We start from the raw sequence: 12,426 nt of genomic DNA on the forward strand, positions 1-12,426 counted from the left end.
ATGGGGAAATTAAAAGCAGAAATGAAAGAGGGTATCTCCAAAGTAGAGGACAAAGCTGGATTATTACAGCAGGCCTTGGAGAAAAATGAAGCAACAATAAAAGAGGTAGAGAAAAGGACTGAACGAACCAAAAGGAAATTAGAAAGGGTAGATGAAGAATTAAAGAATGTGAGTAAATAAATGGAGGACTCACTGGTCTACCTAGAGATGGACAAGGCTGCTACATACTTGAGATTTCAAAATGTAGTGGAATCCAAAGAAGAAGACCTGGAACAACTAATGGCAGGAATACTGGCTGGACTATTGGAAAAGGATAAAGATGACATCTTGAGGGAGTTCGATGAAGTTTACAGGATTAGCACTATGCAAAACGCCACAAATGCCCAAGAGAAGTCCATATACAATTTGCGAGAAGGAGTGTCCGGGATATCATATATAGGATGTCAAGAGATGAAACAATCACGTATAAAGGCAAAGAAGTCTTGATTCTCAAACAAATACCAAGAAGAGTAAGAGAACAAAGACTAGACTACAAGTTCTTAGCAGCTTACCTAAATCAGAAAAGAATCGTATTTAAATGGCTAATCCCAGAGGGGATGTTAGTTTTTTGGAACTAAAGGAAAATTAAAATAGACTCCGTGGAAAAGGCCCAGGAATTTTATGAGCGATTGGTAGGTCTGGAAGACCAGAGCAGTAAGGATGAACTGGAAACAAACTCCCAGGAAGATCAAGGCTATCATAAGAATAGAGATGGAACTTTAGGAAATCAAAGAAATACTCATCTACAACAAGAGAGAGAAGAAAGTAGGACACATCTTCAGGCACAAGGAGAGACAGGAGCCATTACAAGACAAAGAGCGAAACAGAATTAATTAAATGGAAGAAGAAAAGAAACTACTATCAATTAATATAAATGGTTTAAACTCGATGATAAAAAGGAAAAGGATAATAGCTAAACTAATCAAACAAAATGCTGATATAGTATGCCTACAAGAAACTCATATAAAGAAAACAGATGAAAAATACCTAGAATGTCCGAAATTAGGGAAGCTATTTACCGCACCAGCAGACATGGGGAAAAAGAAATGGATTGCATATATGTTAAAGAGGATTTGAAAGCAGATTTAATATGGTCGGGTTCTGAGGGAAGAACTCTGGTGTTGCAGATCTGGATTAATGCCATCCCAATTCTCTTAGGGGTAATCTACGCCCCGAATGGAGATCAAAAATAGTTTTTTAAGCATCTTTATGGAAAAATAGTAGGATTGGAAAAAAGAAATATTTGTATCATAGGAGATTTTAATTCTATTGCTGATTATCAAAAAGACCACAGTAATGGGGGGAAGAACAAAGGGGGAAAAGAGAGCTTCCCAAGATATGTATGGAAATGATGAAGGAGTTAAATTTGATTGATATATGGAGAAGATTACATCCCCCCAAAAAAACAATTTACATTCTATTCAAATCCTCATCAAATATGGACATGAATTAGTATGGCATGGATGAATGGGGAAATAACAAAGGAGATAAAAGGGATTGAAATTTTACCTAATGAATGGGCAGATCACAATCCAATTCAGATAATATGGAAGGGTAGGGAAAAACCCAAGAAAAGATGGATGTTAAATACTCAGTTAATAAGAGAAAAAGAATATACCAACAAACTCAAGGAGGAATTAAATTATTTCTTAAAGGAAAATGATAATGGAGCAACTACAAAACAAAATATTTGGGATACAATGAAAGCAGTAGTAAGAGGTATAACAATCTCTTATAACGCCAAGAGGAATAAGGAAAAATACGCTCAGCAAAACAAATTACAACAAAAAATTAAGGAATTAGAAACTCACAGAGTTTCAGAATTACAGAGTACCCCAAAGGATTCGAAATTGCAAAATCAGATAACAATAACTAAACATAAATTGAATTTAATTGAACAAGAGAGAATGATTATAAATTTGAATACAACTAGACAAACTTATTTTGAGCATGCTAATAAGCCAGGGAGATGGCTATCATATAGACTTAAAAAAAGGAAAGAAAAGAGATTGATATACCAGCTAATAGATGGAAAGGGGGATATACATCAGGAGATAGAACAGAAAAAAGAAATTGCCCATAAGTATTTTGAAGAGTTATATAAAAAGGAAGAAGTTGATGAAGATAGAATAAGAAACTATTTAGATGAAGTGAAGGATAAAGCAATTGGGGAAGAAATGGAAGAATTATTAAACAAAGATATTACTTGGTTTGAATTGAAATCAGCAATAGAGAACCAGAAAAACAATAAATCCCCGGGACCAGATGGGATTCCAGGGGAGCTGTACAAGGCAATAGCAGAACAAATAGGACCTCTTATGGTGGAAGTTTTTAATGACATCTTATTGGCAGCCAAGATGCCGGACTCATTGATTTCGCTGATCCCGAAGGAGGATTCAGATCTCCGATATATACAAAATTATAGGCCAATTTCATTGTTAAATACTGATTACAAAATATTTACTTCTATTATAGCAGGTAGACTAAAAAGAATGTTAAATGAGCATATACATATACATATACATGAAGATCAAAATGGATTTCTCCCGACCAGATAAATCAGGAACAACTTAATAATAGTACTAGATGTCTTAGAATTTTATGAAGCCCACCCTGAAAAACAAATTGCACTTATGTTTTTAGATGCAGAGAAGGCCTTCGATAATTTAAATAATTTAAATTGGCAATTTTTAATCCAAAAAATTTATAATATGAATTTAGGCACCAAATTTGAAAATATTATAACAACCATTTATGATACACAACAGGCTAATATTATAATAAACGGGGAATATATAAAAATAGAAAAAGGAGTCAGACAGGGCTGCCCACTCTCACCCCTGCACTTCATATTATCATTAGAAACATTACTAATGTGAATTAAACAGAACCCATACATAAAAGGATTAAAGGTTAAAAAAGAAGAATATAAGTTGCAAGCGTTTGCGGATGATATGATTTTTTTCATTGAAGAACCAATAGAAAGAGGACAAAAATTGATGAATGAATTAGAACAATTTGGAGCAGTAGCAGGACTTAAAATTAATAGGAAGAAAACAAAATTAATGACTAAAAATTTAACAGAAAAACAGAAAATAGAACTAGAAGAAGTTATGGGAATACAAGTGATAAAGAAAGTTAAATACTTAGGAATATGGTTGACAGCACATTGTAAGACACTTAAGGAAAATAATTATGATAAATTGATGCAACAGGTAAAGAAGGATTTAGAAACATGGGGCAAGCTGCAACTTTCATTATTAGGCAGGATTGCTGCTATTAAAATGAATATTCTTCAAAAATTCCTATATATATTTCAGACAATCCCAATCAAAGTACACAGATTTTTTTTTTTTTTGAAGAACTTAATAAAATAACTGTAAAATTTATCTGGCTAGGGAAAAAACCTAGAATAAATTTAAAGGCAATGCAGGATATGAAGAGCAGGGGAGGGCTGGCACTTCCAAATTGGGAGTTGTATTATAGTGCAGCCTCTTTAGTATGGTTGAAGGAATGGGTGAATTTAACCAATAAGAGAATATTATTCTTAGAAGGCCATGACTTGCAGAGGGGGTGGCATGCTTTTTTATGGGATGTAGGGAAAACTAGCCAGAAATATTTTCACAGACACCTAATCAGAGACTCATTATTAACTAATTGGAAGAAAATACAGAAAAAACACTATTTAAAAATACCAATTTGGATTTCAACAATGGAGGCGATGATTCATCCAAATAATCTGGATATCACTAAAATGATTAAATATAAGGACCTATTGGATACGCAAGGAAATTTGAAATCACAGCAAGAACTTCAAGAGCGGGGACTAAACATTGATCAGTGGACATATCTTCAAATTCAAAGTAGATATAAACAGGACAAGAAAGAATTTGGAATTTACAATAAACTCCAGCAATTAGATAAAATTTTATTAGGATCAGGCAAAAAAATATAACAAAATTTTATAATTATTTATTAGAAGTTGAATTAGAAGAAGAAATTGTAAAAGGGAACATGATAGCCTGGAGTAGTAATATAGGACGTGGCATCACCATAACAGAATGGGAAAAGGTCTGGGGTAGAAATAATAAAATTACAAAATCGGTAGCATACAAAGAAAACGCCTATAAAATGTTTTATAGATGGCACCTTCCACCTTCGAGATTAGCGAAGATGCCCCCCAATATGAGTCCAAATTGCAAATGCAAAAAAAAAGGGGGGGACTTTTTTCCATATGTGGTGGTCCTGTACAGAAGCTCAAAAATATTGGCAGAAAATTAGAAATTGGCTGGAGGAAATGACAAGAGAACAGATCGAATTCAAACCAGAGTCCTTTCTGTTAAGTGAAATATATAATAATGCACATTTTGACAGCGGCCAGATTGGCTTTTGCACAATTTTGGAAGCAGCCTCATGTTCCATCAGAGGAGATGATTATTCAAAAAATTTCAAGTTGTGCAGAAATGGACAAATTAACTTTGGCATTAAAAAATAAAGACACTTCAATATACTACAACAGCTGGAACTGCTGGTACAAATGGATAGACCAAAGATAGACTTCACACTAAACGGCAAAAGAGGATAGGATAGATCCATAGTAGTGATATACAGATATATGTAAGGATTAGGTGTGTGTATATGGCATAAAATAAGGATAAAAAAGAGGTCTTACAAATTGTTGAAGATGAGAATGTTCTTAATTGTTTTCTTTTTTTCTCTTTCTATTTTCTTCTTTCTTTCTTCTTTTTCTCTCTTTCATTTATGAATGTGTTGTTGGTTGGTTTTAATTGTAAAATTAGTAAAATTTATTTATAAAGAAAAAAGAAAATAACCAAAATGCTAACAAAAAGATTAGGGATAACTTCATGTTCAAAAAAGTTCTGAATAATTGTGTATGCCATTAAGCAGCCTTACATCTAGCATCCTGTGGGCAGGGGTCTTCAAACTCAACAGCTTTGAAGGCTTGTGGACTTCAACTCCCAGAATTCCTCCTCCAGTCATGTTAGCTCAGGAATTATGGGAGTTGAAGTCCACAAGTCTTAAACTTGCCAAGTTTGAAGACTCTTGCCTGTGAGGCTGGCAGGTATAGGAATCAAGAAGCACTTGCATGTTTGGAATTAGATTCATTGATAGTAGGATAATATAACAGAATCTTGAAAGCCTACTGAACACTAACTTAGTGATAGTGTACCTAACGTGGAATTGCTCTAAATCACTTTATCACCTTTCCTCTCTCTGCTGACTCTGGAATACTCTTCTGCAATAGCCTTATTTTGTACCTTAACTGAAGAAGCAACATGCATTCCAACATACTTTAAGCTATAATTTATTCTATCATACATAGGTACATCAAAAAAAAAATACTAATTTAATCCAAACTAAAAACAAAAGAACAAAAAGAATGTAAAAGTTTATTAATTATGTTAAGAAGGCTTTCCACATTAAGTGTGAACTGCGGAGTCCTTAGAGCATTCTGTCGTTGTTTGTTTGCTTGCAGAGTTTCATTACCCAATTGGATAACAACATCGTGAGTGTGAACTGTATATTCATCTCTTGCACTCTAAACATTCAATTACATTTGATTACTCCTAAAGTAAAAGGTAGCTATTTTAGGGATCAAAATTAGGAATAAAAAATTATGTATCCCTGAAGCTCTGGGTTATCTCTAGTAGTATTCCGCATTTGGTCAAAATTGAGTGGATTTTGGCAGCTAAGTGATATATCTTGGGGATCTGATCGGGTATTCTGACAGGCTAGCAAATTTGGGAAAAGTTTAGTTAGTTTTGTGAAAAGTTTAGTTAGTTCAGTTCATTGAGTTATAACTTCATCAATTTCAGCACTTATGAAAAATTCAAGGCATTGTTTAACTAATTTGACAAATTTGGGAAATTTTGCCATTTACTAGGCAACTATGACCCTTTCCAGAAGGGCAAACTCTTATTCTACACAGTGAGCTTAATTTTTTCAGGAAAAAAGTCCAGCTACTGCTTTTAGGAGAGGGAAAAGGGGAAATATAAACATTCTCCCAGGATTTTAACTACCATTCTCGTGAATTTAGAAAGACCTATAAGGAATAAGGCAACTGTTTAAGTCAACTTATCCTTTGGTAGGTGTTTTTTTTTATCGTTTTTATGGCCTCTGTAAAAAAAGTGTACAGCTTCATTTCCTCTGCATCTTTAAGCAGCGCTTAGCTATGAACCTGATCATAACCTTAACCTTCACAGTCCCTATTAAAAAAAAATGTCTGAGTTGATATTCACTGGTCACATAAGGAGTGAGCACCAGACCCTTGCCAACCACTCGTGCTTCAAAAAGTCTGCAAATTGGAAACAGAGGAATTAAGAATTGTGTAACATAAGCTATATAGACTTTATTCAGCCTTATTTGTTATTCAGAAATACAGTAACACTTTTTATATACATATTGCAGGTAAAGACTGTGCTGGAGTGTGATACAACCAGTCTTAAAGAAAATAAACCATGCCTGCCTAAATGCCTCAGATTTTCTATTATCTTCATGTAGATGCCCACAGAGAGATGCCCAATTCTAAACTAATGGCAGCAGGGACATGTCTAGTTCTTTACTGGCCCAAGCAGGAGTAACCATTCAAATTCAAATTCAAATCACCATTCAAATCAGGACCAAACATTCAAATTAGCATTAATCAGACTAGCTGTTTGTTCCAATCTTCTAAGAAATCCTTCATGCACAAGTGAATTTCTTTTTTCAAAAATGGAACAGTCAAAATGACTTGAAATTGCTCTCAAACAATTTTGATTTTATACTCAAAATAGGATATAATGTACAATCCCTAATATTTCTCTTGCATTCTTGATGCCATTTTGGAAGATAGCGGCATAGAAATACCATAAAACAAATACATCTTTTGCTTCTTTGGCAAATGTTGCATAGATTGGAGAAATCAGCCATCTCTGCATTCAGAACAAACTGCTATTTTGAAATGCTCAGTATATTTTCATATTTTCTCTTGTAAATTGTCATTACATCAAATTCCCAAAATTGGGAGGAAGGGAAATTTCTAAAAGAAAAACTATGGGGCAAAAATGGTCCTCACACACTTAGGTTCAAAGATCATCAATAGGCAATCTTTGCCCAGAAGCCGACATTTTAAAACTGCACTCCTTTCTGTGCACTTAAAAAAATATTTCTTTCTATATGCTGACAAAAAGATAAGAAAAGGGTATTTTGCATTTCAACAAACAAGAATGAAATATGACAAACAAAAACCCTGCAGAAGCCACAAAGAAATCATTTTTACAACAGAACTAAATGAAACCATCTTCTTGAATGGATTGAAATATGGGAGATTGCAGCTTTTCTTTTGTTCTATTTCTCTGTAGCCATTTTTTCTGAAGTAACCTGTCATACATCAGTATGTCAGAGAACCCAAGTCTCGGAATGCTGAATAAAGTGAAGTGGAAGCAGTATTTTCCCCCGGATCTAATCTGTGGCCAGGGGTGTGATTCTACCGGTTCTGTCCAGCTCTGTAGAACTGGTAGCTCTGAAGAGCAGCAGACACAGAACCAGTTCTGTGTCTGCTGCTGTTTTGATCCACCTGCCCGCCCGGGCTCTTACCTGTCCTTTATTTCCTGCTTTTTCAACTGCAGCTGCTTTGTGCAGCACAGCCGCGGTTGAAAAAGCAAGAAAAAAGAGCTTTCCCAACTGCTGCACACCCGCACGCAGTGCTGCTAAGCTGTCCAGGCAGCTCAGCAGGTTGGAAATTGCGGATGCGCGCGCAATGCAAAGCAACAGAACCGGTAGTTATACCGGTCGGATCCCATACCTGTCTGTGGCTTTCTTCAATTACTAACTTTTAAGAATTGGAACCATTCCTTATACCCGTATGGATGTTCTTGGAAATGAATTGATAATTACAGGTTTGCCAGCTTGTAAACTAATTCCAAGCAGGCATCAAGAAATGAATTTTTTAATATAGATCTCACTGTGAGCATTGATGATTGGGCTGGTGGTGGAATGGTTTAGAACAAGAACAAACTGCACCAAGCAGCTCTAAACAGGCTCAGAAATATGGCTTCCAAAATTATATCTTGCAAACTATTTGGTTAGTGCTTTGTTAGCAAGCCTGACATGTTCAGCTTCAAAAGTTCAAATGCAATTCGAAAATCTTATTTTTATCCATCAATAAACCCCAGATCGCCATATCAACACCAAGGTTTCTCACACTGATTGCCAGGAGTGTTCACTTCAATAATTTCTGGGTCGTCTGAATAAGTAATTCTTACATGTTTGTGTTCCTTCTCTCTCTTTCTTATATGACAGGACTGCCAAAGAAACACAACTGGAGACCACTGTGACCGATGTCCGGAAGGCTACCTGGGTGATGTGACCAGAGGAGCACCCAGCTTCTGCCAACCTTGCCCTTGTCCCTTGCCTCTGGTGGCCAAGTAGGCAAACTAATATTTATTTTCAAATGATGTTAGTTATTAAGCCATCCCTCCTGCTGCTGAGAAAAATACCCATGGCCAAACTTCATTGCGCTTTAATCTACCTTAAAAAATTGTGTTGGTATGCGTTGCCTGATGCAGACATTATACTTAATCTTTTTTTTTCCTTTTATTCTGTGACCTACCTTGTGTTTGCATGCTTGAGTGCCTTTGGGTCAGTTTTGACTCCTAAAGTGGTTTGCCACTGCTTGCTTCTTAGGGCTGAGGGAAAGTGATTGGCCCAAAGTCACCAAGTTGGTATTGTGTCTAAGGCTGTATTTGAACTCACAGTCTCCTGGTTTCTAGCCTCCTGGTTTCTAGCCTGATGCTTTAACCACTGTACCAAACTGGAGGGAAATAATTTATAGTACAAATGTGCCTTGAAAAAGAAGTATTTCTTTCTTTCAAGGAACTAGTTTAATTTTCTGGTTGGGAGCAAATTTGGGCACAGATGTTTTCAGGCAAATATGCCTCAAATCTTCAGATAAGGCTTTTTGGATATGTTACAGAACATTACAGCAATACTGTTGAGGTAATTCCCCGTTAGGAGAATGAGCGCATACAGGGAGACGTATTTGAGAGTAGTGTTTGAATAATACACACACAGTACACAGATACACTGTACAGTAAATGTAGGTTTTTACTTCCAGACAGTTTAAGCAAAGTTCAAGATAAGCAGTCCAAAAGTCATTCACAGGTAAATCAGTCAGTTTTTCAATCCAGGGATAATCCAAATATCAAATTCCAGTGTCAAAAACAGTTCAGTATCAGACTTACATTAAATCCAATAATATCAGTCAATTAGAAGAAATGGAGGAACGGCAATACTTTCCAACAGAAGGAAACAGTGATACACTTACACTCTCTTCTAAGACTCAGACTAAACAACCCAGGTTTCTGGCTCCATCTTATGGCTGTTTGAGAAACCACACCCAATTGCATGCTCTTGCATTCCCTTAAAGATATAGTACTAAAATGTTTATCCTGGTTTATATATTTCTAACCCAAATACCTGTTAGGTGACTTATATTCCTAACAAATACCAGTGAAAGTATTCAAAAAAATTTACTACCGGTTCCGTGGACGTGTCTTGGTGGGCATGGCAGGAGAAGGATACTGCAAAATCCCCATTCCCTCCCCACCCCACTAACCTGCTTTTTCTTCTCCTGTGCTGGGCACCAAAAGAAGTCCCAGCTGTTCAGCTGGGACTCCGATCAGCTGGGAGTCGGGAGGCAGAAAACTGGGGCCAACCAGAGGTGGTATTACCGGTTCTTCGAACTACTCAAAATTTCCACTACCAGTTCTCCAGAACCTGTCAGAACTGGCTGAATACCACCTCTGATACAGACTAATAGAAATGATAAGAAAGTTTACATATGTAAAATATATGTGATATATCCAGCTGAAGTATTCAGTATTCTGAATGAAATCCATAAGAGCCCAGCATTATGAGGAGTGAATGAAATCCTACACTTATATTCAGCTAAACAATCCATGATGCTTGGGTCATCGTTTCAGAGATATTTTATTCTCAGATTCCTCAATGCCTTCAACAGTGTCATAGCTTCTAATGAAGTCGAAAAAATTTTTTTAAATTCAGGAGACATTAAGAGATGGATCTGCCTTCAAACTAGCCCATGATGAACTATATAACACAATCAAAAATTAGGAATTGACCACAGAAAATGTTTTGTGATATTTTGTATTATGTCATAAAATGCTTTATGATCATTTTTGTCATGAAATGTTTTATAACATTTCCCTAATTCCAATTCCATGGGAGTTATGGGTCCTGGATTGGAGCACATTCTATAAATTAGACCATTGAAAATGCCTCAGTTCAAAAAGTTTTAGTCTATGATGCACCATTTCACCCAGTTAAAGGTTATAGACACAAAACTTTTACTAATATATAGATAACATAGAATTCATGGTGATTTATCGGGCAGAAACTCAGAATAGTTTTAAGAGTCTAATAAATTGTCACTTCTTATCCTTATAATTTCCATTTCAATAGTAGCCCGATTTCATACAATTTTCGTAACCTTTAAGCTGACAGACTGCATGGATGGTCTATTAGTCTTGCTTTCAGGGCATTTATTTCTTTTTTTCCCATGAATTCATACATATTGCTTATATTGCAAAAAATACATTGTGGAAGACAGATGTTGAAACTGTAAAAGATCAGGTAAAAAAAATCCTTTCCTACTTCCTTCCCTTTGGTAGATATGTTATGATGCAATTAACTATATGATTTTTTTTTTAAAAAAATCACAGTTTATAATGCTCTTTGCCTAATGTGGATAATGGATTAGTAACATTTGGGATCTGTTCCAATGGGTGGAGATAAGTCCATTTGGTTTGTCTCTTAGATTTGAAGATTTTATAACAAGAATAAAAGATGAATGCAAAAAAGAAAACATTGGTACAACAGAAAAAATGGATACAAAATCTTCGGGAAGCAATTGTGTTTACTCAGATAGGTTTATGAGAATGCCTTTAAATGAAAGAAAGTCTTTCTTAAGAGTGTGCCTTACAATATCTGTAGAAGGTCACCTGAGATGATAAAAGGTACAGTATCTCCCCATTCAGATGTGACCTGTGTCCACTACCAAATCAATGAGATGCTTCTCCTCCCCCAATACACATGAACTGTTGAAAACACCCCTGTAGAAAAACATTCACAGCAAACTGAATTGACCTTGAAGAGCAATATGGAGAAGATTTAGTCTGGAAGCTGTGGCCCAGTAAACCAGATTTTTTTATTCACTGACCATATCTCAGAGACATATGGCTAGTATACTGACCTAGTAGGAAAAAATAAATGATATCTCATGAACAGGTTTACCTAAAACAGTAATCACACTGTAATTTCCACCATGTCTTCCTTTTTCAGTGTCTTGTCTTTGCAATGTAGTGAGTCCAAGGTGTATAAACTCAGGTTCTACATTTCCTTATGGCTGTTCAGCAAAATGCAAAGCTTTGTGGGATCCCAGTATACGGTATTCTGTGTAATGTACAAGTAATCCTTGGTTTACAACATTTCATACAGTGAACTGCTCAAAGTTATAGGGGCACTGAAAAAAGTGACTTAGGGAGGTTTTTCACAGTTACAACCTTTGCAAGCTTCTGTATGATCATGTGATCCAAATTCTGATGCTTGGCAACTGGTTCAAATTTATGACCGTTACTGTGTCCTAAGGTCATGTGATCACCTTTTGTGACCTTCTGACAAGCAAAGCCAATGGGGAAGCCAGATTTACTTAACAACCAGATTACTAACTTATCAACTGCAGTGATTCACTCTGTCATAAAATGAGGCAAAACTCACTTAACAAATGTCTCACTTAAGAACAGAAATTTTGGGTTCAATTGTAGTCATAAGTCGAGGATTACCTGTATTACTGATTGCATGCTACAAAATTATGTCATTTCTTTAAAGTGATGTTATTGCGTTAGGGGAACCAGCTTTGGTCACAATACAACATAAGAGTTTTACTGAAAAATGTGCAAGAACCTTACAATTCCAATAGCTTTTATTATTGGTAGGATTTTAGGAAAGCACAGAAACTCTATAGAAAGGAGCTTTAATTGCTGAAAATGTTCCTTTGACAGAAGCCTTTTATCAGTTAAGGAAATTAGTTCAATTCATCCCATTTAGAACAAGTGTTCAGCCATGCTCTAAAACTGACACCTCTCATTAAATGCAATATAGTGTCTTCTGTGACCTGAGATCTTGTAAAGAAATGATGTTCTTTGTGGGGAAGGGGGCAGATCTCTTTCTTTTTAGGAATATCTTTTTAATCAAGCTAGAGCCATCATTTTCTCAGATCATTTTTCTCTTTTGTCCCTAAACTTTAAAACATTGAATGGAAACGTGCTTGTACACATGCAGGTAATTTCACGGAGATAAATGTTAATA

General features: G+C 35.7%; 1 protein-coding gene across 1 annotated transcript in view; it reads left to right on the forward strand.

The window, feature by feature from the left end:
* The window catches only part of LAMA4 (laminin subunit alpha 4), a 116,358-nt gene that overhangs the window by 32,409 nt on the left and 71,523 nt on the right, over window positions 1–12,426 (forward strand). The window contains exon 3 of the mRNA XM_087973282.1: window positions 8,341–8,465. Within this exon, the coding sequence (XP_087829408.1) occupies window positions 8,341–8,465 (125 nt within the window). The remainder of the gene's footprint in view (window positions 1–8,340; window positions 8,466–12,426) is intronic.

This window comes from Notechis scutatus, chromosome 1 (genome assembly GCF_049901735.1).
Source record: "Notechis scutatus isolate UNSWTSFEM ecotype Mainland chromosome 1, rNotScu1.2, whole genome shotgun sequence".
In the NCBI taxonomy this organism is placed as follows: Eukaryota; Metazoa; Chordata; class Lepidosauria; order Squamata; family Elapidae; genus Notechis; species Notechis scutatus.